At 32.2% G+C, this 25,775-nt stretch overlaps 3 protein-coding genes across 6 annotated transcripts; 2 read left to right on the forward strand and 1 right to left on the reverse strand.

The window, feature by feature from the left end:
- On the reverse strand, positions 325-5,969 carry LOC18594153 (putative serine/threonine-protein kinase). 3 transcript variants are annotated; one of them, XM_007021627.2, is made up of 7 exons: positions 5,866-5,969; positions 4,115-4,245; positions 3,612-3,727; positions 3,264-3,474; positions 2,951-3,188; positions 2,279-2,429; positions 325-1,092 (listed from the first exon to the last, which is right to left on the reverse strand). In XM_007021627.2, the coding sequence occupies exons 2-7, from the start codon at positions 4,188-4,190 to the stop codon at positions 724-726; spliced, it is 1,161 nt and encodes a 386-aa protein (XP_007021689.1). In that variant the 5' UTR covers positions 4,191-4,245; positions 5,866-5,969; the 3' UTR covers positions 325-723. The 3 variants fall into 3 exon arrangements, with proteins under 3 accessions (XP_007021689.1, XP_017980126.1, XP_017980125.1); XM_018124637.1 differs by lacking the exon at positions 5,866-5,969 and having other exon boundaries at positions 3,612-3,718; positions 4,115-4,271; XM_018124636.1 differs by lacking the exon at positions 5,866-5,969 and having other exon boundaries at positions 4,115-4,271.
- On the forward strand, positions 12,350-20,288 carry LOC18594154 (splicing factor U2AF-associated protein 2). 2 transcript variants are annotated; one of them, XM_007021631.2, is made up of 13 exons: positions 12,362-12,876; positions 12,966-13,028; positions 13,110-13,327; positions 13,760-13,975; positions 14,388-14,480; positions 14,569-14,607; positions 15,989-16,078; positions 16,160-16,262; positions 16,443-16,523; positions 17,276-17,352; positions 17,581-17,661; positions 18,702-18,793; positions 19,913-20,288. In XM_007021631.2, the coding sequence occupies exons 1-13, from the start codon at positions 12,741-12,743 to the stop codon at positions 20,034-20,036; spliced, it is 1,413 nt and encodes a 470-aa protein (XP_007021693.1). In that variant the 5' UTR covers positions 12,362-12,740; the 3' UTR covers positions 20,037-20,288. The 2 variants fall into 2 exon arrangements, with proteins under 2 accessions (XP_017980124.1, XP_007021693.1); XM_018124635.1 differs by lacking the exons at positions 17,276-17,352; positions 17,581-17,661; positions 18,702-18,793; positions 19,913-20,288 and adding an exon at positions 16,698-17,269 and having other exon boundaries at positions 12,350-12,876; positions 16,443-16,572.
- Positions 22,383-25,413, forward strand: LOC108662741 (probable terpene synthase 9). The gene is made up of 7 exons (XM_018124266.1): positions 22,383-22,490; positions 22,573-22,828; positions 22,936-23,308; positions 23,386-23,604; positions 23,679-23,817; positions 24,262-24,516; positions 25,117-25,413. The coding sequence occupies exons 1-7, from the start codon at positions 22,383-22,385 to the stop codon at positions 25,411-25,413; spliced, it is 1,647 nt and encodes a 548-aa protein (XP_017979755.1).

Raw genomic sequence — 25,775 nt, forward strand, 5'->3', positions numbered from 1 at the left:
ATGTAAACTCGCCATCAAATTCAATGTTCCAGGGATGTTAGATGAACACATGAATCCTAAGGTTTTTTTTCTTGCTGTTCCCACTAAATTTCTAGCCATTCTGCAAAATTAATAATCCATTTACAGTTACCCTCTCAGCCATAGTTAATCTTTCTATTTAAAGAATTGATACTAGCTTTAAATAGTATGGCTAGTAACTTGAATTCTATCAGCACTAACAAGTTTTTTAAAACATTTGCTGTGGCTGCGTTACCATGTTGAACAACAAAAATTGCCTTGTAGTTGCACGTACGATTGGATCAAACTAAACAATAGCTCAAACAGTGAAGAGATGAATACGTTACAAAATGCCAAGAACAATGAAACTACACCAGAGCATTCTGTTTATACAGAAGAAAGAAGAAACTGTGTGAGCAGAGAAGAGTTTATTCACCTGATGTCACAAAGTATTGCTCTTATACACTCTCGATATGCAGTACTTTTTCTTGCTCTTTCTCCTTTTAACTTACTCGAGTGGTTTTAAAAGAATCAAAATATAAAGGCCTGATTGACTACAATTTACACAAATTTACAGCATTGCTGGTCTCACAAGCAGGAAAGATGAGAAATGTATAGTTTGGCTAGCAATTTCCAATGCCCTGGCTTTCTTTTAACTAAGAAAAATCAGGGAAAAAAATTTTCAGAACACTAGCCAAAGGATACCAAAACAATAATTACACCAATCTAATTGCTTCGGTCGTATATCGAATTGAATGTCATTGTAGCATACGATGTGGTAATATTTACTGATGATGAAGATGAATTCCCCGCTTTGCCTGTGCCTTCAGAAGTCAAGTCAGACTTATCTTTGTGGCCTCTGAGACTCATGAACTCCGAAAGAAGGCCAGGTCTTGATATATTCTGGTCATTGACAGCCGCCTCACCCATTAGCATCTTCACCACTTCAGACATGGTTGGTCGGAGCTTTGGCATGTCTTGGGTGCAGAGTAAGGCAATTTTTAGGAACCTCTGAGCTTCTTCATCATTAAAGTCTCCGTTCAATGATGTATCAACTAATTCCACTAGTTGTCCCTGCTCATACATCTCCCATGCCTGCAGTTGTAAATTGCTTAGCAAGGAGTGTCAAAATCTTAAATCTAAACCCAAGAACCAAATTGAAACAGATGATGTTCGGGGTGCAACGAAGTACAGTAAACATGTTGACTGGAGATAATGAGGCAACACTTTCACATCATTGGTATGACACCCAAAATTAAGATAAAAAGGGAAAAGCAAGAGACAGATACAGACCCTGGCCCTTCCAAAATAACAGTTAGAGCTTTTGGTCAAAGTGGTGTACCATATGGATATGTCTATCCGTAGTCCTTAAGCATAGAATTCTAAAAAGCCTAATCTTTCTCCCCAAGAAGTAGTAACAGAGTCAATGACTTTAGTGCATTCTACTGACTTTGGACAATTTAACCACAGAATAACCTGGATGGCAACATCTGATGTGTTGGCTACGATATAGCCAAGCATGCAGTCAGTGGATTAGCGAAGCAGAGATTGACCTAAAACATTGGATCCAAATCATTTGACATGGTTGGTTTCTGATGGCAGACTGCACCTGAAGAATTTGTCGAAATCACATGAGGTCTAACTGGTTTGCCCCAATGTAAAACTGGATAAATATTCTACCTAAAGAAGAATTAGATTACCTTACATGAATTTGGAAAAAGCTTGTATCATGATTTAATTACAGTTTTACCTAATTGGAGGAGTGATGATCATATACTTGGAAATGAATATGGGAGATCTACTGAAATTAACATGTGATCCACTATTTGACACCCAACAGGTATCTTTAAAAAGAAAACAGTATAGAATAAGTACAGAACATAAAATATATAAGGAGTTCAAGACCATAACTAATCTCCCCAACAAATATTACCAATAAATACCCCATAGTTCTATTTTCACCATATGGAACATTGACAATCCAAATATACTTCCTTCATCATTTTGCAATTTCAACATTTTTCTCATATTTCTCAGAAAGTGCACTTGCATGAGAGGTCTATTTTGAATATTATTAGAAGTAAAATATAATGTTTGTTTAGGCTAAAAACTCTAGGACCAATGGAGATTGAATAGGTACCTCCCACATGGGTTATTATCTCTCCATCTATCTCTGCATTGAAAGACTATTCAAGCTATGAGTTATATGGATGATAGCTAAAGACTTAAATGACCCTAGCAATGAAAACTATGACAAGATAAAAACAGAGGAAATTCATACCCTTTCAAGAAGATATTGCTCTGACAGAGGTAATCTCCTGTTTGTGTTGCATCTACCACTAACAATTTCCAATAGCAAAACACCAAAACTGTAAATATCCGCTTTCCTCGTCAACTGACCTCTAATAGCATATTCGGGTGCTAGATAACCTCTACATAAACAACATAAGGATACACAAACAAATTAACAATGCTGAATGGAAGTTAGGTAGATCATTAATTAAATAATTAAATTAAAAGGTGAACTAGATTAAAGGTACATATGCAAAAGCTTCACCATGCCTAACAGCTTCCAGTACAATCAGAATATAATAACTCTAATAGCATGCCATGAGAGGCTTAGAAAAGTCTCAATCACAAGTTACAGCTTTATGTATCAGTCAGTCACCCAAAAAAAAGTGACAACAGAAACTGGTTAAAAATGATAAAGAGTAACCAAGATAAAAAAACAAATCTATAAAGCCAGAAGACTTGGTAGTTAGAAACATAACAACCATCCCCCATGGTAAAATGTACACTGTACATTAAAACCAGTCAAATAACTATTCTAGAAGATTATATCAAAAATATATTCTATTGATACTCTAAAATCATCATGTAGCTCATAATATAGTCTCTTCACTAAGAATGAGAGATAGAACTGACAAGTGCATACAGTAATTTAAAAACTCACGTGGTTCCAGCAACACGTGTACTAATATGAGTCACATATTCAGGGAAAAGCTTCGCCAGACCAAAATCCGAAATTTTGGGCATGAGATTTTTATCAAGGAGAATGTTGCTTGCTTTGATGTCTCTGTGAACAATATGTGGTCGAACTTCCTCATGAAGAAAAGCAAGCCCCTTTGCAACACCAATGCAAATGTTACGTCTTGCTTGCCAACTGAATTGCATACTGCTATGGCCTCCACCTACAAGATAAAGAGGCCTTAAGTTATTATTGTTCAAATGGTTAATAAACCCAAACCCAGAGAAGTAGTAATTACCAAGAAGCGTTTGTGCAAGACTGTTATTCTCAAGATAGCCATAGACCAAAATTCTGTGGTTTCCTTCCACACAACAACCATACAACTTAACCAGGTTTTCATGCTCTATATCTGCAATCACATTTATTTCTGTCAAGAACTCTCGCACCCCTTGCTTTGAGTCAGCAGACAGCACCTTTATAGCACCCACCGTACCATCTCTGAAAGTTCCCTGTTCATTAAAACAATGATTGGTAAGAAGTTAGCCTTGGATGTTGAAATAATAAGACAGGCTTAGTTTTATATTTCAGCATTTATTGAGGCATTCTTTCAAAAAGATTTAAACAAAAGAAAAATACTTGCCATTACCTTGTAGACAACACCGAAACCTCCCTCTCCAATTTTATTGGAATAATGAAAATTTCCAGTTGCCATTTTCAGTTCCTTGTAAGTAAACAGTTTAGTGTTCTGAATACCTGCAACCTCTGTGCCAATGAGTACACATTAGGAGCTTTTCCTAGTATATAACAGATACAGAAGGAAGCACTATCCAAGATGGGAGGAGCATTTTAGCTGTATGAAGGAAATACATTTCTAGTAACAGATAACTTTAAAGGAAGTCAGACCTAATAAGAAATTTATAAAAATTTTAGCAACTCATCAGGGCTGGCTCTCAATTTTTTTTTCTTTTTTCAAGTTTATCGGTGTAGGATGGCTGATGTTATCACTGGAATAATGTCAAAGTCACCTAAACTTCCATCAATTTAGTAATCCCTCTTTCAAGCCAGATTTTATAGTGCCATACGCCCCTTTTGCTTAGGATTGTTAGTTCCAAACTGAAGACCAAACATTAAGTCAGGTTACCAGCATACCTTCATCGATTTCTACTGTTTGTTCAGCTGAGAAAGCTGCCTTCTTTCTCGAAAATAAAAATGAGAAACAAGTCATCACCAGCTGCTGTTCAACTTGAATGCCTTCACTTAAATGAAAACCCTGCCTGCCACTGTAAAGCATCAATTAACGGTCATCATCTTCCTTTTTTTTTTTAATCTGAAATTATCATACTGTAAGCACATCAAAAAGAGTATATTGTTGCCTTATCATATCCTAACTAACCATTACAGCATTCTGATGAAAAAAATAGACAAACGAAAAGGTAAACGTATCTCTTTGAGTATGATGATGATCATCATTGACCTCCTAAATCATTTCAGCTTTATGCTTTATATGATTGTTTAAGAATACAAATATCAGCTGCCATGAATCTCAACCTCACATTCATTCTCTCATATAAAAGGTAACTGGATAGCGATTCAAACCTACAGCAAACCTAGGCAGCACTAGTTCAGCATCTTTAGCACACGTCTCTAGCAAAACAATGAAGCAAAATACCTTTTGATAATCTCCATTTTAAGATAAATATAACCTTTTCCATAAATTAGATTCATAAAAGCATCGAGGCGGATAATTTACGGATGCATATTACCTATGAGTATGTCGAGCAATAAAAAGGTAAAACTTTGGCATTGTTATTAAAGGACTCCTAAACACAGACAACATCCAGACTACATTATTAGCAAGAGTCTGGTGAACCAAGATAAAGACAGCACTAATTATAATGTCCATGTAACAATCTAAATGCATGCAGAAAGTTGGCGAACTTAGAAACATTCCAACTTCAATGAGCATCATCAAGAGTCCAGTTCACCTTAATGGTGAAGAGTACAATACATGAGTTGTAAGAGATCTTCATAAGAACATGATCATTGAACTGTTTTGAAATAGTAATACTAAAAAAGAGAAGCAAATGTGATAATTCCCCTTAATAATTGAATGAAAAGAAACAATGGCTGTGGAGATTATGTCTAATTAGATACTAGGCCAGAGATAGTCCATCGTTAGCATATGAAAGAAATTAAGACAGAACTGCCTGAAGGATTAAGTAGCAAGGTCTTAATTTAACTTGAAAAGAAATAACAAAAGTTGGATGATAAAAAAAATTAGTTGAAAAATCAGGTGCGGCAAGCTAAAGAGGATAGTGAGTGCAATTACATTAACGAGATCACTACTTATACTTCCAAATGTGTTTTGCCTTCTAATATTAGAGAATTACCAAATTTGCTTGAAAGGTCAAGGGGAAGACTTTAGATCTCCTAGAAAGTTCCCGCGAGTTCAAACCCTCCCAAACAGACAAGAATTTCTCAATTCTCCTCAATTTTTGAGGACGTCAAGAAATTATAAGATCTACAACACCTATACCTTCCAAAAAAAATTTTTTTTTTTTAAAAAGGGAAGAAAAATGAAAGTAGAACCATTGTAAAATCTTCCACTACGCAAACTTGAAACTTCTAAGTACCACAACCTTTCATTAGATTCAAAGCTAAAACACTATAACATTAGCCCCAAGTAACAAAGCCAATGAAAACACAACATTCCTTTCTTTTGTGTCACAAAGAATCCAGGAAAACAAGAAAAACAAATAACCATAAACACCAAGCATCCAAATTTGGTCAAGTAAACTACTTTTTGAGTATATCCAAGCAAACCAACCAAAGTTAAAGAGATCTAAACTATTGTAAAGCAAAATTCAGACAACCAAACAAAACCCAGATTGGAAACTAACCTTAGGTGCTTCTGCGAGCTGCAACAAAGATTCAGACAACCTTAGAATCGTGTAATAATAGAGTTGTGCTGTTAAAAGCTGGTCCTTCCCAAGTCGTTAAACTGGAAAATAATTGCACCAACCGATACTCAAAATATAAAGGGAAAAAATTTCTAAAAACCTCCCCAATGTTTTACATAATATCCATTTCGTCCCTAAAGGTTCTTTCAACCTTTATTCTTTTCGTTATTTTATGACGTCATTTTACATGTTTTTGCGAATTTTAAGTAATTTTGACGTCAGAATTTTGCTTTGGTTTGGATTTTTGACGTCATTATTTTGTAAAAAATTGATTACAATTCCCAAGTGAATGCTTTGACGAGTTGGGGTTTAGAAAAGTCAAAATAGCCCTTTTCTTTCCTTTGACAGGACTTGCATATGGAAATACATATATTTTATTTTTATTTTATATTATTATATTTGGACTTTATAGTTTATTTTTAATAATTGAGATTAACTTACTTTTCTTTATTTAATAATAGATGTTGCAACTCAAAAGCCAAGGATAATTAAGCTTTGTTCCCACTTTTCCTATTCGCAACTAGGGAGCGTGTTTAATGTTTGACCCTTTCAGAGTTATTTACATTTTCATCCTCCTAACTTTGAATTCTTCTAATTGAATCATTAATATCACTAAATGGTTGTAATTTCTATGTTAATTGTCTATTTTAGAATATAATATATGCAATATTTTTAATTTTAAAACAACATGCTACTTTTATTATGTTAGGGTTTCAGCATTTTTATTGATGGTTGAAAATGGATAATGAAATGAACAAGAAAAATCTTTTCGTAAATGAATTTTCTTTAAAAAAAATGCTAAAATTTACCTAAATAAAGTAAAATTTTTTGGAGTAGCTAAATCATTTTTATAATGATGAGTTTCATTTTTACGATCAATTTTCCTCGATTCATAAAAATAAAAAAGTTTAAATTTAATTCGGATTCCATCGCAATATATTAGTTTCTAATAATCATATAAATGTGATAAACATGACCTGAGTTACAATACTTTGATCTAATTTAATTAATTACAAAGGCCACAGTTCAAACCCTATTCTAATTAATTTAATTATAAATTAATCCAACCAATAAATAACTCAAAAAAGAAGTCAAACTCATGAATTAAAATAAACCCAATTTTTCAATTTGGTATAATTCTGTTTTATTCAAGAAACTTTAATTTTTTTTTACGAGATTGTTCAAATATTAAACACGTAAATAAGATGGAGATATAGATGATTATAAATGTCGATAATTCAAACCATATTCTAATTCAAATGTAAAATAATCCAAACAATAAATAAGTCGAAAAAAAATCAAACTCGTGAATCAAAATAAACCTAATTATTCAAATTTCTATAAATGTATAATTTAAGATTATAAGATTCCAAGTTTCTTTTCCTATATTTACCAACCAAGGCTTGCATTTTTCTTTCTTGCCGGTCACCTAGATTGGTTTTCCTTTCTTTCCTCCCTCTTTCTTTCTTACTAAACATAGTGAAACCTTTTATAGAAGAAAGGAAATTTCCAACGTGTGACATCCTTTTATTTTTTTGGCAAATTGGTTAATCCTATGGACAGCTTCGCGTCTTCATTGTTGACTTGGAATGTCTTCAATTTTGGCTTGCTTTGACCGCTATTCAATTAGTTCTCTTTTTCTCTATTTTCTCGATGCAAGCATTCTACGTCAGCTAATTGAACTCATTGTGTTATCCCAAAAATATGTACGTTAGATGAAATCAACTTGATTAACTAAATTATACAAATTTTAAACTTTTAAAGGTGTATTATTATGTATTTTATTAAATATATATGATAATTTTTTTATGGTATAATGTTTAAATAAGCTTTTAAATTATTTAAAAAAAATTCAATAAGTTTTTTATTTTTTTATTACGTTCAATTAAGTTTTTATATTTTTATTTTAAATCAAATAAACTTTTATAACTAATAATTAACTAATTATTATTATTAATTCAAATATTACTTATCATTTTTTATTACTGAATAGTATTGATATAGAAGATGAAAAATGTCATATGATTATATTATCATATCAAATTAAAATATTAAGTCATCATCAATTATGATATGTTAACATACCACTTATAAGATGTGATATAAAATGATAAATATTATTTTTATTAAATCAATTATTAATCCAAAAAGTTATTTGATTCAAAATAAAAATATAAAAATTTATTTAATATAAAATAAGAATATTAAAATTTGATAATTATATTAAAAATATAAAAATTTATTTAATTTTAAATAAAAATATAAAATTTTGATTGAATATAATAAAAATATAAAAATTTATTGAGAAGATAAAACGGGCTTAAAATGCTAAACAAAACTAACTAGCAACTATCCGCCTTTCAATCACCGAGGCATTAAAAAGACTGGACACAACCCCCAGTACCAAAATTAAATGCATCTGTCAACCACAGTTGACACTTTCCCTGCTAGACAGTGAGACCATACAACCAAGCACTTAACCACATTTCCACTAATAATACTAGCACAATGCTCGATATTTTATTGCTAGACTTAATGGCCCCCTATTAATTCACTGTTCAGATTACCCAGGCATGAAAATTATTTAAAAAAAAAAGAAAAAGAAAAAGACCAGAAAAAACATTTCCTGATGATAATTGAAGGTTTCAGCAAGCAAGTTGCGTCAGATAAATGGTGTAAACACTGCTTAAAATAGCAACAATATAGAGAAGTGGAATCATTTTCTCATCATTAAAAACACCAACTAGTTTTCCTTTTCACACTTGAAAAATTGATTGAATTCCAGGTTAATAGTTGAAATCAAGAAATCATATAAAGACAAGTCAATGGCCATGTTCCAGTCTATGAAGCAGTGAAAAATCTAGACCCACTGTTCAGTTAATCTAGTTTAAATACACGTCCATTGAATTAACTTGTACCCTGGCTTTATTTTGAGGGATTCGAGTAAAAGTCGGGGCCATCCTTTTCTGTGTACGACAGAATGATCCATGCATTGTACGATGCATGGATCAGATGCAGAGTTTATATTTTATAATTTATCTAAATAATTTTAGGTTTTTTTAACAATACTATTCAATTTTTTCAAATATTTTTTGAAGTTGTGATTAAAGTCTTTTTCAAATTTCCTTTTAAATATGTTGTAAATAAGTTACTCCATCCATTTTGTGTCTCTCCTTTTTTTGACAAGGAAATTTTTTAATATATTATGATAAATACAATAATAATTTTTTTCCTTTAATTCTCATTCTATTATTTTCTTTATATTTAGGTTTTTTTAAGGAATAATTTTTTTTAGGCAAAAATCATACATGATTTTTGTTTATTACTATATATTTATTTTAAAATGGCAAAAAGTAAGGAAATATTAAAATTGAAGGCAATTTAATTATAAATTAAATATATGAATATCAGCCAAATGCTTAAAATTAATTAACAAGCTTAATCACCACTTGTTGTTTTCTTATAGTTTCTGTCATTGCGTCTGTCACAAGTTTCAATTAATAGTCTTGCATTCTGGTCCACTGATCATTATCAAATGTCTATTTTTAATTGTCAGATCGAATTACAAGCTTTGCATGTAATTGGAGGATTTAAGGATAATTAAATTGGTAAAATAGAAAGAGAAGAAGCTTAACTAGTTAGCAAAATCAATGGTTAAAAATTGCCTTTGAGATTCTAATTTTGTTGTTCTTGCCTTATTAGGTGAAATTTTGATTATATTAGGATTTGGCCATTTTTATTGATGGAGGAAAATCAATAATGAATAAAAAAATGTAAAACAAAAATCTTTAATAAATGAATTTTCCTAAAAAAGAAAGCTAAAATTTAAGCAAAAATTAAAACTTTTAGCATGATAAGTTCCATTTTCTATGATCAATTTTTCTCTACAATAAACATAAAAAAAAATTGAAATCTTAAATTGATTGACATAAAACATTGCGTCTTGAAGTGATAAAATTTAAGAACATTAAATACTAAAATGCTTATTTCATCCAATAAATTTGATAAATTTTACACGTAACATAAAACATCAACACTCATGTACATTTTTATTTTTTTAAGAGTTGTGAGAACAGGGTTTTAAATTTTATTTTTTAAATAAGGAGATCATATACTAATTAATAAATCAAATGTTCAGATATCATATAATGTTTTAATTTAAACAACAAAAATCGATAATTAAAACTATATTTTAATTTAAATATAAAATAATCCAAATAATAAAATATTAAAGATGTACGATGACTATGACTTTTACGTGGGCTTGTAATTTACTGTTCTATTAACTTTGTTGTACGGAGGAAGCGGCAATTGATTACTAGACATTTTCTTCCAGCCAATAAGACCTAATCAAAATAGTATTGAATTGTCAAGCAAGAATTTAAGACTATAGTGTCTTAGTTTCTTCTCCTAATATTTGCCCACCAAGGCTTGCATTTTTCTTTCTTTCCAGTCAGCTTGATTTGTTTTTTCTTTTAAATCTATGTTTGGTTGAAATGAAGGAAAATAAAGAAAAGGGAAAAAAAAGGTGAAAATAACGAAAAAAAAAAAGAAGATCAAGAAGGAAAGTTATTTTTCATTTTGTGTGTGTGTGTGTGTTTGGTATGAAGGTGAAAACTGAAGAAAAATAACGAGATTATGAGTAAATTTGTAAATAAAATGAATTAAGTAGAAAGAGTGTTTTTTCTCTCGTTTTTTTGTAAGGATTAGATTTAAAAAGATATAATATTTAAAAAAATTTAAAAAAGTTTTTATTTTTTTCAATTGCGTTCAATCAAATCTTTGTACTTTAATTTGTTTTGGATCAAATTGACGCTTATAACTAACTGTTGATTAATTGTCATTAATTAAAATATTTACAAGACATTGATATAATACTAATGTAGAGGGTAAAAATATCATGTGGTAATATCATTGTACCATGTCAGCACCACATTTTGATTAACGATAATTAATTAATTATTAATCATAAAAATTTTAAAATAATAAATATTTGATTGAAGATAATAAAAAATTAAAAATTTATTTAAATTTTATTAAATAATTTAAGAATATATTTTTTTTAAAAAAATATACAACTCCATCTATTTTTCTTCTTTCCTCTTACTTCTCTCCTACCAAATTAAAGAAAAATAATAATAAAAAAACATCAGTTTCTTTCCTTTCTTTTTCCCTTCTAGACTAGTCCAAGTCAATGTCCTAAAAGAAGGGGAACTTTGCAAAGTGTGAAATCCTATTTTTCATATGGTGTGTGTACTGGAAATGAATTAGGCAAATTGATCATCCTAGCCACAGCTTGGCTTGTTCATTTTTTACTTGAACTTCTAATTTGGCTAATTTTGACCACTATCTTCTTTTCCTAAATCACCACCAAATTCTTCTTCTTCTCCTAGACATCCTAGGTTAGCTAATTTGCCTAATTGTCCTACCCCAAAATATGTTAGATCAAACCAACTTATTCAGTTAGATTTATACAAAATTTTGAAAATAGTATAATCCTATAAACATTAATAATAGGGTTTTAATTTTACAAATAGATTTATATCTAATCGATCGTATTTGTTTATTTTGTATTTATTAATTTTTTATTTATAGTCAAATGTATATGATAATTCATATATACTCGTTTGTGAAGTTTAAAAATTTTACTTTTGGTATTTTTTTTTTGCCTCATTTTTGGGTGTTTTGAGAGGAAAGCATGGAAATTTAGTTATAGACTTATGCCTTATAGTAACTCTTTGACATATTGTGATAATTAAACTGTTTGCATATTTTGTATTAAAAATTTAATCATTCTTTTAATGGAATTAAGTTAATGCTAATTAAAAAAAAAGGTAGAATACTTAAAAAGGTTTCCAAATTATAATAAAAAATTTAAATTTTTTATTATATTCAATTAAATTATTGTATTTTTGTTTTGAATAAGTAGATTTTTATAATTAATTGGAAACTAATCTAAGTTTCTCAAAATAACATTTTTCATTTTATACTGACTTGTCATAATAGATGATGATATAATATGTTGATATAACATAGTGACGTTGTCACGTGACAATTTTACCTTCTATTATGATAAGTCAGCATCATAAATTAATGCTACGTGAATATAAAATGACAGATATCATTTTGGGTAATAAAAGTTATCTATTATTAGTTATAAGAATCTATTTGATTCATACAAAAATATATAAACTTGATTGAATATAATAAAAAATAAAAATTTATTTAAAATTTTGAAATAATTTAAGAATTTTTTAAAATATTATGTTATTAAAAAAATACAAATATTTATGCATTTTTTGTCATTAATTGAACTTATTTTTGTTGGAAAATAGCATGAATGGTCCATTACATCAGGATAGCCCTTTACCACAAGGTCCCAATGCAAAAAGGAAGAAAGCCCAAATCTTTACAACAAGGCTTGGCTTAACTATCCAAACCCAAAGCTTCTTCTTCCCCTTCTCCTCTTGGTTCTGGAAGCCTTTGCACTCTGCACATCTCTTCTTTCTCATTTCACTGTTCTTTTTGGGCTTTTCTCCATTTTTCAGTGCTGGTCCTTTCAGTCAGCTTCTTCGTCCCCTCCTTTTCGCTTCTTCGTTCTGGAATTTTCCCCCACCTGCTCTCTGCACCTCTTCTTTCTCTTTTCAGTGTTGTTTTTTTTTTAATTTTTCAGTTTGGGTTTGCAATTTCTTCTTCCTGGTTCCTGCATAATCTCTTCATTTGTGATAAAATTGTGTCTTTTTGAATTAAGGGGAAAGTTATACAATATCCCATAACCTTGTTAGTGTCAAGTCGTGTCGACTGCGGCGCCGAAAATGGCGAGTCCGAGCAATACTGACTCTGAAAGTACGCTCGCAGGGTCTGAAGGAAGAAGTCAGGGGCAACCGTTGCCCTCAATTCCTGGGTTTGTTTCAGGAATTTCTCATCAGGGAAATGATTATTCTGCTCCAGGTGAAATTAACTTCTAGTCGCTTTTTTTGTAATTTATAAGTTAGAATCTTTGTCTTCATGATGAGGTTCTCACTTTGTGATATTTACAGTGCCCTCAACTGATGGCGATGCTCTTTTGAACAATGTGAAGGAGACTGATTTTTCAGCAGCAGGTTCATATTTTTTTTTTTCTATCTTTATTATAAGTATTCACTATCTGGCGAGGGCCTCTTACCCTGTAATGTGCTGTGCAGTGCCTTCCGATGAAGATGATGAGTTTGAGAAATGGCAGAGAGAGGTTGGAGAGGCAGAGCGATTGAAAAATGGGTCTGTTTCTAGCAGTATTGGTGATGGGTTCGGGGTTGATTATCAGGATAGGCCTCTAACACCACCAGAAGGTGAAGAAGAATTCACTGATGATGACGGGACTAGGTACAAGTGGGATAGAAGTCTGCGAGTATGGGTTCCTCAGGTTGGTGCCTTAGTTTTAGGTTGAGATGTGAAAATGGTTGAACTTGGATTTTTTAGTTGACTCATGGTCTGTTCTCTATGTTCATTATTTCCTATGCTGTTACATACTATTGAGACTTCAGTTTTAACATGTTTTTAACATGCATCTTACTCAGAAATTTCAAGTATAAAATTTAAATGAAAGCTATAATATCCATTGAAAGAATATTTTTGGCTGTCACTAAGTTGGGAATTCTGTTTTGCATAATTTGTAAAAGTCAGAATTCTAATATCATATTGTTGCACTAATGTTTTGGTTGTTATTGCTCTTTGCAATTCCATTTTATAGCTTCTCTTATCTTCTCTCTCTCTCTTTAAATATCAGTTTTGCATGACCTTTATTTATTTTTTTATTTATTTTTTAATTGTATGAGTTACTGATGATGCATGATAGGATAACTCATCAAGCAAAAATGAGAACTATGGAGTAGAAGAGATGACATTCTTGCAAGAAGAGGAAGTTTTTCCAACTGTAAGTGCTGCTGTTGCTGCTGATGTTACTGATGCTGCTGATGCCTTTGTTAGAGAAGAAGTTAATGGCAGTGGGGAGCAAACTGAAGCAGGTTCTAATGCCAAGAGAAAATTGTCAGAAAAGAAAGTTGAGAAGAAGGTATTCTTTCTTTCCCTTGGAGTTTTCTTTTTATAATTCTTTGAAGAAATGTGTTATCGTATTCTAGTTGCATTCTTTATCTTGCTGTTTACAAGTAGCATTAGAGTTGTCATCCTCAATTTTTGGCTTCATTATAGTAATAGCATTGTCCTTTTGGTGCAATATTGTTTGCCTTTACTTTGCCAAGATTAAGAATTGCCCATGTGGAATGCTTTTGAGTGCATTAGTTTATAAACTTCCACTTTCAATTCTGTAGTATATTACTACAGAGAAAAGAATTATATGTTTTATGTAGTTATTTTTTGGACAGCCTCTCAGTGTTTCATTAATTTGGACTGAAATAGTCCAATTGTTTGTACATATGATATGAGCTGAGCTTGTTATATCCCTTATCATTTCAATACTTTTGCAGGAAGCCAATAAACCTCCTGAGTCTTGGTTTGAATTGAAAGTCAATACAAATGTCTATGTGACTGGATTGCCTGATGATGTAACTGCAGAAGAAGTAATGTTAACTTTAGAACCTTAATGTCTTTCCTTCCTTCTTCTTTCCTTTCTTTTTTGCTTAGTCGCTAATTGGAAACATGTGGCAGTTGGTTGAGGTGTTTTCCAAGTGCGGGATAATCAAAGAGGTAAGAAACCTGTCTTGCATGTTTTATTTTATTTGACTCTATCTATGGATGGTTAAATGGCAAAGTTCTCTTTTCACATTGAAATACATAAACAAATTCTTTTTGCGGCAAAGAGATGAACTCATCTTTAGAAAGAGGACTGCAAAAAAATTAAACATTGTGTGTACAATCATTGAATTGCATCCTGACTTTAAGAAGTTTCGACTGACATGTATTTGCCTGCTTGTTGATTAATTATATCAGTATGTTCCCCAAAATATTCAAAATGCTTAGTGGATATTACTTCAGTGTACTAAATGAAATTTGAAATTCTTAGCAACATAAAATCTGAAGAAAAAAAGATGAAAATTATAGAAAAAAGTGTCTAAAGATTAGTTGGTGGAGCTATTTGCAGGGTAATCAAGAAGGTAAAGACCATCTTACATGCTTATAGTGAATGGGACTCTATAATGGCTGAAGTTTTCTGAATACATAGATATATTTTCTTTGCATTAAGGAGATGGAAGGGCTGGAATAAATAAACATTGTGCATCCATGCATTGTATCCTGACTTCATGGAGTTTTGACTGACGTGTGCTGCATATGATTCTAGAAAAGATAAGATTGATAAAATTGTTCAAAATGCTTACTACATGTTGTTTCAGTGTCCTAATCACAACTTGAAATGCTTAGCAACATAAACTGTGAAGGAAAAAAATAACTAAAGATGAGGCTTGTGGGATTGCTGAATTCCCTTTATGTTGTTAAACACTGATAATGATAGCATTGTGAAAGTGTTCTTCCCCATATAGTGTTTAGCCTGTTGCAACTGTAGGAAATCTCTGGCCTTTCCTTGTGAGTGGCATAGACTGAATTTTGGTAGTATAGTATTTTATTCATCTTAGTTTTCAGTGGTTCAACTATGCTAAATTATCTTTTTGCTGTCATGCATAAATTTCTCTATGTAGTGTACATCTGAATAGCTTGAGTGGGAGCTCGTGCTTTACGTGTTTGCCTAGGAGATTTTATTGTGTTGTTGCATTAGTACTGTCATGAGATGTTTGAACATTATATTTCCTATCACAAAAGCTTTAATGAGAGTCACAAGTTTGTGACATTTGTTATTCATGTCTTAACTGGTAGTGCTGTATGTCTGGGTGTCTGGGTGGGGATAATGCCCTGGTTCCTGAATTTGGATACATTGTGCGGAAGAAATCTCTAATAGGTGCATGATTATTGTGATTATTATATTTTTTCCCTTGCTTGTATACCACAGCAGAGGGTAGCTTATTTTCTGGGGCTTAATCCAAAATCCACCCAATAATAATAGGAGAGGTTAAATCCATGCATAAATAGGATTTTCTGTTGTACACCTCATGAGTAAGTGTGACAAATTTTATAGGACCCTGAAACAAAAAAACCTCGTGTGAAGATCTATGTTGACAAGGAGACAGGAAGGAAAAAGGGGGATGCACTTGTCACGTATTTGAAGGTAGTTTTCTTCTTCATTTCATGTTTTTGATGTGTAACATTTATAAAATTTTGCTAACCTGGGAGTTCTTATCTGTGCTAGGAGCCTTCTGTTGCTTTGGCTATTCAAATTTTGGATGGGACACCTTTTCGTCTTGGTGGCAAGATCCCTATGTCAGTCACCCAAGCTAAATTTGAGCAGAAAGGTACAATGTTTGGGCACAGTTACTTTTAACTTTGGCTGGGTATCCTTTTGAATTATTTCTGTAATTGTTTTTCTTATCAATGGGTTATTGAATACATTTCTATGCAGAGTCAACTGAGGAGCTTTTTTTTAATGTGTTACAGTCTTTCTTTACTGATAGGCTTCTGTTGCTATACTGCAGGGGAGAAATTTATAGCCAAACAAGTGGACAACAGGAAAAAAAAGAAATTGAAAAAAGTTGAGGATAAGATACTCGGCTGGGGTGGGTTCTCATCTTGCAGTAGTGCTGTATTGGAAATGATAATTTTGAAGTGCTTTCTACTTTCCTTTTCACTCTCTATATGAGTTCTTTTCCTCTTTCCTTTTTATTTTTACTATACAAAAACAATATGCATGGATTTAATTTGGTAAATTTTTGGTACCACCTTGTCTGTAGATGGAAGAAATTTAGGATGCTGATGAAGTTATCTATTCTTACATGGTTTGTTCGCTTGTTTTCTTATTTGTTATTAATATCTTGATTGCATTGCACCCAATGGTTAGAACTTGAAACTCCATCTTAGAGATATTAATTTTAAACCTTTGGGGGGCGGGGGGGATTGTGAGATGGCTCAGGACCCAATAGGTCTCCATTCGTACCCAAAAGAAAAAAAATATATATTTGGGAGTATTGATATAGGTTTTCTGTAATGAGTCTTGTTTGAAATTTTCTTTATTTACAAACATTTTATGTTTTCCTTTTCTTGTTGCATTTAATGTTATAAAAAATAGACCCACTCTGCATTGTAGTCAATTCCATTCTGCTAGTATGACTCGGCAATCTTGGTAAAGAAATAAGCTCAAATCATGAGATTGAATGCTTTCGCATTATGAGCAATGCTAACTTTTGTGTTGACTTTGAGTGGCTTTTTAGTGTTGGTACCATGAAACTAATTTCTTGAAATAGTTTCACTTGTCAGCTTTCTCTTGTGCAACACTTGCATCCCCAATGTGCATTTTTTGTATCTGGTGCAGGTGGTCGTGATGATGCAAAGGTGACAATTCCAGCGACTGTTGTCCTACGTAACATGTTTACTCCTGCTGAAATGAGGGTATGCTTGAAACCATGGTCAATTGCATGACAGCATTCCCCAAAATTTATATGCATGACTGCCTCCAATACTTAAAATTTTCCAGTTACTATTTTGAATTTAAGATTAATTTCTAATCTTCTCCTTTGAATGTGGTTGTTATAAGTAGTATAAGTAACGTCAGGTCCCTTCAGCTGCTACTTATACATTATATGGAGTTGTGAGCTGACTTTCCCCTTATCTCTGCAGGCAGATGAAAATTTACGTTCCGAGCTGGAGGAGGATGTTAAAGAGGAATGTGTGAAGCTTGGTCCAGTGGACTCAGTCAAGGTAATAGAACCTTTTACCATGAGCTCATCTGTATAATTTCGATACATGTGATAAATAGCCATGCAATAATAGAATATATACTTGTGTCTTGCCTGATAAGTCCTGAAATTAGGTATTGTGGAACTGTGATGGAATTGTTTCATGAAGTCCCTCAATCTGGTGTTAGATATGGAGTAGAAGTTCTTTGTCCTCCAATAATTTACAGAATTCAAGGTTCTTGTAATTATTAAAAGCTATGAATCATTCCCTCTTACTCTATGAGCTTGTCTGCGGAGAGGGTTATCTCAGGCTAACACAGAGCTGGGCGGTTTAGAAAATTGCAGTTTCCCATTAAACTCCTTGAATTATTTCCCCTGCTTTTTGCTATGACCTAAAGCTTCTTGGGCTGCAACTACTGGTTCTTTTCTTTTTTATTTGTTAAATTTATTTTATTCAATGAGTATTTGACAAGGCTGCATAGAACATATATTTCTAATCCTTGTTAACAACAAAATTGATCTGGCAAATTATTAATGGCATATGTACCATAGAAAGAGTAGTTTCCTTGTATTGTATGGTTTCTTACTACTTTTAGGAATGTTATCAGTTCAATTAAGAGACAGAATAATGTCATCTGATGAAATGTCTTAAGCTTCCATGGCCTATAAAATTTAGTAATCTCCTTCACCCATAATTTATTCATCCTTCAATTTGACAAGGCTAGGTATCCAAGTTTTCCTTTATTCTACACACTTTGTGATTGTAGGAAGAGATGAATGCTTGTTCATGCACATAGAGAGCTAAGTTCTCTCTTTCTTTGCCTGGTGTTCCTTTTACTGAGCGATAAGTTCATTTTCCTATGTGTTCTCTATCTGTTTGTCCGTCCGTCTGTCTATCTCTCCTCTCTTTTTATCTACTTCCATTTTCTTATTTCAATGATCAAAATCTCAGCTGCACTACTTAGTTTCTTCTACATGATTAGCTCCAATTTGCATAGTGGTTGTACCATATTTAATTAAGGGTTGTCCCATTTCTATGATTTGGTTTGTTTTGTCCTGCAGGTTTGTGAGAACAATCCACAAGGTGTTGTTTTGGTAAAATATAAGGATAGGAAGGATGCTCAAAAGTGCATAGAGTTGATGAATGGACGATGGTAATTTTTTTTATCATCTTGGAAAGTTTGCATTTTTATTTTGTAAAACATCGGATCAAAGAATCAAAATGGGAAAAAGGATTTTGGCATTACTAAACCATCAAAGAACCAAAAGAGAAAAACAAAACAAGTTAATGATAGTAAGTAGTTAAGAAGAAATTTGAGTGCATATGGTCACCAGTGAATCTCAAGTGTACATAGTTACAATCAATTAACTACTATAGTTGATTCTTTATGTCAGTTTCTTTTTCTGGTTGATTTTTATCACATGCAAAAACCCACAACTAAGTTTTGGTGACTGGAGTGTTACGTAGCTAGTTGTCTACTCCTGAATATTTCTTGTAAAATTAGCTTTTATGCAATTTGCTGGAGTTTGTAGATTGAAAACCAGAGATGCCATCTATAAAGACAGGTAACATTCTTAGGGTAATATGTATGAATCAACTGAAATTAGAGGTGGCAAATAGGTGGTCAACTAAAGTTAGAGGTGGCAAATAGGTGGGTTAGAGTTCAGTCATTTCAGGATCTGATTGTTTCAAGTTTGATCCATTTCAGATTCGGGCTATTCTGGGTTAGGATTGTTTTGGGTTTGGGCTGTGCCAATTTTGGATTGTTTTGAGTTTTGTTCAGGGTTGGGCTAATTTCATGTCATTTTTAGATTTTATGGAAGATTTAACTATATCAGCATGAACTTTGAGGTCGGATTGATTTGAATTTGGGTTGTTTTGTGTTTAGATTGTTTTGGATTTGGGTTGTTTCGGTTCGGGTTTTTGAATATTTGATCAGTTTGGGTTTGGTTGGCTTTGGATTTGAGCCTTCTCGGACGGGTTCTCAGGTTTGGGTTTGGCTTTGTTTTGCCACCTCTAATTGAAATCAAACATGTTCCTAGATTTGTCGTTGGACATTCTAGAATAGCTGTGGAAAATGCTTTTGATTTTCATCAGGGAATAACCTAAAGTTGAACGGGTAATATCAAATGATTGTATGAAGTAATTCATCAAAAAGATGAATGCACAATGAAACCATTTAACAACTAGCAAGGATTAAAGTTTTGATGTTATTTTTTCTTATCTTTGTCACATGTTTCTTGGTTGTAATTTTGATTTTGGTTTGATTTAGGTTTGGTGGGCGACAGATCCATGCAAGTGAAGATGATGGAGTGGTTAATCATGCTTTGGTGCGGGATTTAAACGAGGATGCTGTCCGATTGGAGCAATTCGGTGCTGAACTTGAAGCTGACTGAGTTTAGTCAGACCACTCGAATACTTTGATGCTGGAACTGGCTTAATTTTGTATTATAAAACTAGTGGCTGTGCATCAAATGATTATTCAGATTTAATGTTGGGGATATTTCTTTTCTATGTTTCAGTTGAAGGTTCAGATAACTACTGATTATTCCTTTTTCCATTTTTTTTAACAGCATAGCAACATAGTCCATTACTAGTCTACAGTACCAAGGTTATAAACCTCATAGAAAATTGGAGGTGTTAAGGCACTTATATGTTCTCTATTCTCTCTTTGCAGCTCCTCTTTGTATTCTTCAAAACTACCTGGGAAAATATGGAGGGTCCCATTTTCTACTACCCAAATTTGACACTTCTTTTCATCCTTCCGGACGATTGATATGAGCCTGGAACGATAGACTTACCAAAGTAACACCAGTAAGCTCATCCAGTGCATCTATGCTCTGGATGTCCAAATGTTTTGTGTGGGCTCATGCAACAGCAATATGTGAGGTTTCGACATGGAAATTGAAGTAAAAACGACTTGGGCCTTCTATGCTTTTCAATCAAACAAGATAAATTATAAAACATCAGTTGATTTGAACAAAGTTTGTTTGATAAAAAGGGTGAGTTTAAATGCTAATTGAAAACTAAAAAGCACTAACAATTCATTTATCCATCTCGGATTAAGTTTAGTGCTTGGTCCTGTATGCAAAGGAAAGAAGATTGAGTATGGTACGTTTTAAGTCTTAATAAATCCATAACATATTATGTCATATGTCGAAATCATTGTTATTAGGAATTTCACTTCTATCAGTGAAAATGGTGTCTCTTTTACGAGTTAAAAAAACTTGACTCGTACATTATTCATGAAAAGGAGACATGACGCGTGATAAAAAATAATATCAACGAATATTAAATTATTTTATATTGAGCTTTAGAATCTTACATGTGATCACTCATATAAAATTATTTTTAATTAGTTTGACAAAACTTTTCACTAATTAGATCAATGTTTTAAATTAAAAATATATATATATATATATATCTTTATCTATGCATGAGATTTTTGGAAATATTGGATTGTAGCAGTTAAAAAGGCTTGACTCTTACATTATTCATGAAAAAGAGACATGGCACGTGATCAAAAATAATGTCAATGGATATTGAATTATTGTATGATGAGCTTTGAAATCTTACATATGATCAATGCATGCATGAGATTTTTGGAAATATTAGATTTTGTTATATTTTGAAATTGATGAGGAATTGTTGAAAGATTTTAAAAATAAGATGAAAAGAAAAATAAGATTAATTGATTAATTTGATAAGTTAATTGACTCAATAACAAGATTAGTGGACTCATATCCAGTGATTATGGATTAATGTGATGCAGAAAACTCCAAATATGTTTAATTGATTGAGTTAAAGTGGAAACTCAAATCCGGAAATTTGATTTTGAAATGAGTTAGTAAATTAATTTTATAAATTAAGTGATGAATTGGGTAAAAATTAAAATTTCAAAGCTAAGATGTAAAATCCTTAATTTGTGGATGGAGCAGGTCTAGTCAATAATAGTGTAGATACATTGGCCGATAAGTAAAGGTTACCTAATCCTTCAACTTATATGAAGTGTGCTTCCAAGTTATTGGGCAGGACGTTAATGTCCATCTACAGACAGTTAAATACCTTCAAATCAGTTCCAGTGTAGGCCGTGCAAAACGTGATCAGTGTGGCACCTCTGAGTGGTGGATAGGACGCGAGTGGTTATGGATTTTTTTAATTTTATTATACTTTTATTTATTTGTGAGAAAATGAGATATTTTTTATGTAAGGAATTATACACTAACCAATGAATCAAATACTCGAATATTGATTAATAATATTTATATATAAATGGTTATTAAGATCAATTAAATTGTTATAATAAATTATTACAAAATTATTTTTATTAATAAATCACCCATTCTTTTGACTTGATACTATGAAAATTAAGAATATAAAGATTGCCTTACCCTTTGGGATTAGGTTAGTATATATATTTATATCACTTATGAAATATGTATATGTATTCATAAATTAATATTTTACACTATTAATATGTAATATTAGCTAATAACTTGAGGTTGGTTCAACCCTAGTTATATGTATTCTCTTATTTAAAAAGTTGAATTTAAATTTATTTTATTAATTTTTTGGTGTTACATTTAATTAAATAACATAAATAACATAAATGTATTCATCGTTCCTCAAGTATAAATACCCCCTCTGGATCAACTCTACTCTCTCATTGTGGCAGAAAAGCAGTAAAGCAAAGGCTAGTTTATCACCAGTTTTATATATATAATAATCAGTTGATGATGATGATGAACTCTTCTACTGGTCAAGGCAATGTCCCTCGACGCAGAAATGCTGATCACGTTCCCAGCATTTGGGATCCTCAATTCATCATGTCCCTTACAGCTCCTTATACGGTATATATATAGTTAATGAAGTCTCATTAATTATCTTCATACACAAGCTTGATTGAGCTGATGATTTTAACCTGGTTTGCAGTACGAGGATGAGCATGCAGCCCGGTTGGAAGTGTTGAAAGAAGATGCCAAAAGCTTGATTGCTGCCACTTCCATGGAAGATCCTCGTGACCTGTTGAAGCTCATTGACACCATTCAGCGGTTAGGAGTTGCTTATCACTTTGAGAAGGAGATTAAGGTGGCTCTTCATCTTGTTCATGCTTATATTCCTACTGATCTTTACCATACAGCTTTGCAATTTCGACTTCTACGTGGGAATGGTTTTTCCATCAGCTCAGGTGAAAGCATGACTAGAAAACGTTATCAAAGACACTTGAACATTTGATAAAATCTTACCTTAACATGCAATATTATATCTAACTATCTTCATCATAACTCAAAACAGATGTGTTCAACAAATTCACGGATAAAGATGGGAAATTCATGGACAACCTAAGAGAAGATGTGGCAGGGCTTTTGAGCTTGTTTGAGGCAGCACATCTTGGGATACCAGGAGAAGATGTCTTAGAAGAAGCAAAGAGTTTTAGCAGAAATCATCTCAATTTGTTAACAGGAAAGCTGGAGAGTAACATAGCTGAGCAAGTCCGACAGTCCCTGGACGTTCCGCTGCATCGGAGAATGGTAAGGAGTGAAGCAAGGAACTTCATTGAAGCCTACCAAAGGGATAGTGCAAAGAGCTCTGTCTTGCTCGAGCTTGCTAAGTTGGATTACAATGTCTTGCAAGCAACCTACCTAAAAGAGCTAAAGGAGCTAGCAGAGTAATAAGCTATAAATCTATCTACCCACTTTGATATTGCTTTTCTCAAACATGGCTAAACTTTGTGGGCCCATGCAGGTGGTGGGAGGACATCAACTTCAAGGAGAAGCTACCTTTCGGCCGGGATCGATTGATAGAATGCCATATTGTGGCAGTGGGATCAATCTCTAACCCCCAATTCTCCCAAGGCAGGAAGAATGCTGCAAAATTCTGTGCTATAGGAACATATGTTGATGATGTATACGACAATTATGGATCAATTGATGAGCTTGAAAAATTCATTGAAGCGTTGGATCGGTACAGTATTATACGTTTACATTAATATATTCATTCTGATCTCTTCATGCCAAATCGTTTATATTTCCTAACAGATGGGATATTAAGGTCATGGAGGAACTCCCGGAGTACATGAAAGTATGCTACTTAGCCCTGTATAACTCCGTTGATGAAGTAGTCCAAGATGCCTCGAAACACCTTGACCTGGATGTTCTACCTTATGTTAAGGACACAGTAAGTGCTTAAGACTAATGGTCACGAGAGTGAAAAGGATATCTATTGGCGATCACATGAAAAATTATTGACATAATACTTTTATTAAGTTAAATTAAGTTTATGTATTTTATTTTGAACTAAATAGATTTTGATTAACGATTGATTAATTGTCATTAGTTAAAATATCGTTTATAATTTAATACTCACGTAATGAGTGAAAAATATTACATAATCATATCATCATATTGCACTAACATATTATGTCATCATATTAATGCATGCATTTCCAACTTTAAATGTGATGCCTTTGATTTTCGATAGTAAAAAATGCATGAATAGTTTTATATTTGATTTTACATTAAGTGCTTATATTTGACCTGTTCAAAAAGTCTAGATCAATCTCCTCTTTCTTGATAAAAGAATAATATTTGTAAATAATTAAGAAATTTGTGTTGAATGCAGTGGATAGCTTATTGTAAAGGAATGCTGAAAGAAGCACAATGGAATCAGAGTGGATACATGCCGACTTTTGATGAATATTTAAAAAATGCATGGATCTCTATTGGTGCTCTAGTACTCTTGACCATTTCTTATTTCGGCATAAGCGAGTCCATAACTGAATATTTGCCTCACTGCATTGAGAATTGGTCTACCTCTGAGTTATTTTATCAGACTTGCCTTATTTCAAGGCTTGTAGACGATTTAATGACCTCCAAGGTACAATTAATTTGCATCAAATTTGTCATAATCTTACACTGCATATGCATAGTTATAAAAAAATACTTAGAAACACTTTAAATTATTTTAAAAATTTTAAATAAATTTTTATTCTTTTATTACGTTCAATCAAATTTTTATACTTTTATTTTAAACCAAATAAAACTTTATGCTTTATTTTGAGTAAAATAAATCATTATAATTATTGACTTTGTCAAAATGTCACATGCCATTTCATATTACATATCGCTAACATGGCATGCTGACATGTTATAATGGAGAATAACGTGACATGCTGATGTGGCATAATGACATGATCATGTGATATTTTCACTCTCCACATCAGCGTCACGTCAGCGATACGAGAGTATAAAAGGACAAATAATATTTTAATTAATGATAATTAATCAATCATTAGTTATAAAAATTTATTTGATTCAAAATAAAAATATAAGTAATTGATTGAACACAGTAAAAAAATAAAGATTTATTTAAATTTTTTTGAATTGTTGAAGAGTTTTTTTCAAGTGTTCTATTATAAAGATTCAAGACTAAATTAATAAGTTGACTCTAATTTGTTATATCTTGTCATGGAGGAAGGCCGAGATGGAAAGAGGAGAGACAGTGAACTCAATTCGATGTTACATGATCCAACATGATGTGTCAGAGGAAGAAGCACAAGATGACATGGAAGGCCTCATTAGCTACTCATGGAAGAAGCTTAACGAGATGGTTGTTCACAATTCTTATCCTCTTCCAATGGTGAAACTAGCAATGGACACGGCACAATGCGTACACCGAATATACAAGTATGGTGACTTCTTTGCTACTCAAACCACCCAAGCCAAAATAGATTGTGTGCGTAAATTGCTGTTTGAGTCCATCCCCATGGAATGAAAGGAGCAAGCAAAGGGTGACAAAAAGAATGAAGGATCATCAACATTAGACTGGGAAATTTAAGGTTCCAAGTTTGTTGTTGATTTTATAAAGTTTCCATAATGTGGTTCCTAGTTTGGTTTCGTTATCTTTTAAATAAAGATATAACTGAGATTGTAACTTAATAATCTCAAGTTTGAATTTTATGATAAGTAGTGTAAAATTTATATTTGAGATAAAAGAGAACTACTCTTTATCGTGTAAATTAGGATTGCATGTACTGAAATATTAATATTAATAAAGATGTTACATATTGAGTGTTGGTGAATAAAAGTGAAATGAAATTTTTAATGCAAAACTAGTTGATTTGATCTTTCATAGCA

This window comes from Theobroma cacao, chromosome 7, assembly GCF_000208745.1.
Source record: "Theobroma cacao cultivar B97-61/B2 chromosome 7, Criollo_cocoa_genome_V2, whole genome shotgun sequence".
In the NCBI taxonomy this organism is placed as follows: Eukaryota; Viridiplantae; Streptophyta; class Magnoliopsida; order Malvales; family Malvaceae; genus Theobroma; species Theobroma cacao.

Bases quoted from the DNA above. Each gene is read 5' to 3' on its own strand.
- LOC18594153 (XM_018124636.1), bottom strand. From the start codon at position 4,256: ATGCTTTACAGTGGCAGGCAGGGTTTTCATTTAAGTGAAGGCATTCAA. The intron at 3,475-3,611 runs GTAATGGCAAGT...TTTAATGAACAG, and splicing joins GTTTCGGTGTTGTCTACAAG to GGAACTTTCAGAGATGGTAC. The intron at 1,093-2,278 runs GTATGAATTTCC...TTACAACTGCAG, and splicing joins AGCAATATCTTCTTGAAAGG to GCATGGGAGATGTATGAGCA.
- LOC18594154 (XM_007021631.2), top strand. From the start codon at position 12,741: ATGGCGAGTCCGAGCAATACTGACTCTGAAAGTACGCTCGCAGGGTCT. The intron at 17,353-17,580 runs GTATGCTTGAAA...TTATCTCTGCAG, and splicing joins TTACTCCTGCTGAAATGAGG to GCAGATGAAAATTTACGTTC. The intron at 18,794-19,912 runs GTAATTTTTTTT...GGTTTGATTTAG, and splicing joins GAGTTGATGAATGGACGATG to GTTTGGTGGGCGACAGATCC.
- LOC108662741 (XM_018124266.1), top strand. From the start codon at position 22,383: ATGAACTCTTCTACTGGTCAAGGCAATGTCCCTCGACGCAGAAATGCT. The intron at 23,605-23,678 runs GTACAGTATTAT...ATTTCCTAACAG, and splicing joins TTCATTGAAGCGTTGGATCG to ATGGGATATTAAGGTCATGG. The intron at 24,517-25,116 runs GTACAATTAATT...TCATGGAGGAAG, and splicing joins ACGATTTAATGACCTCCAAG to GCCGAGATGGAAAGAGGAGA.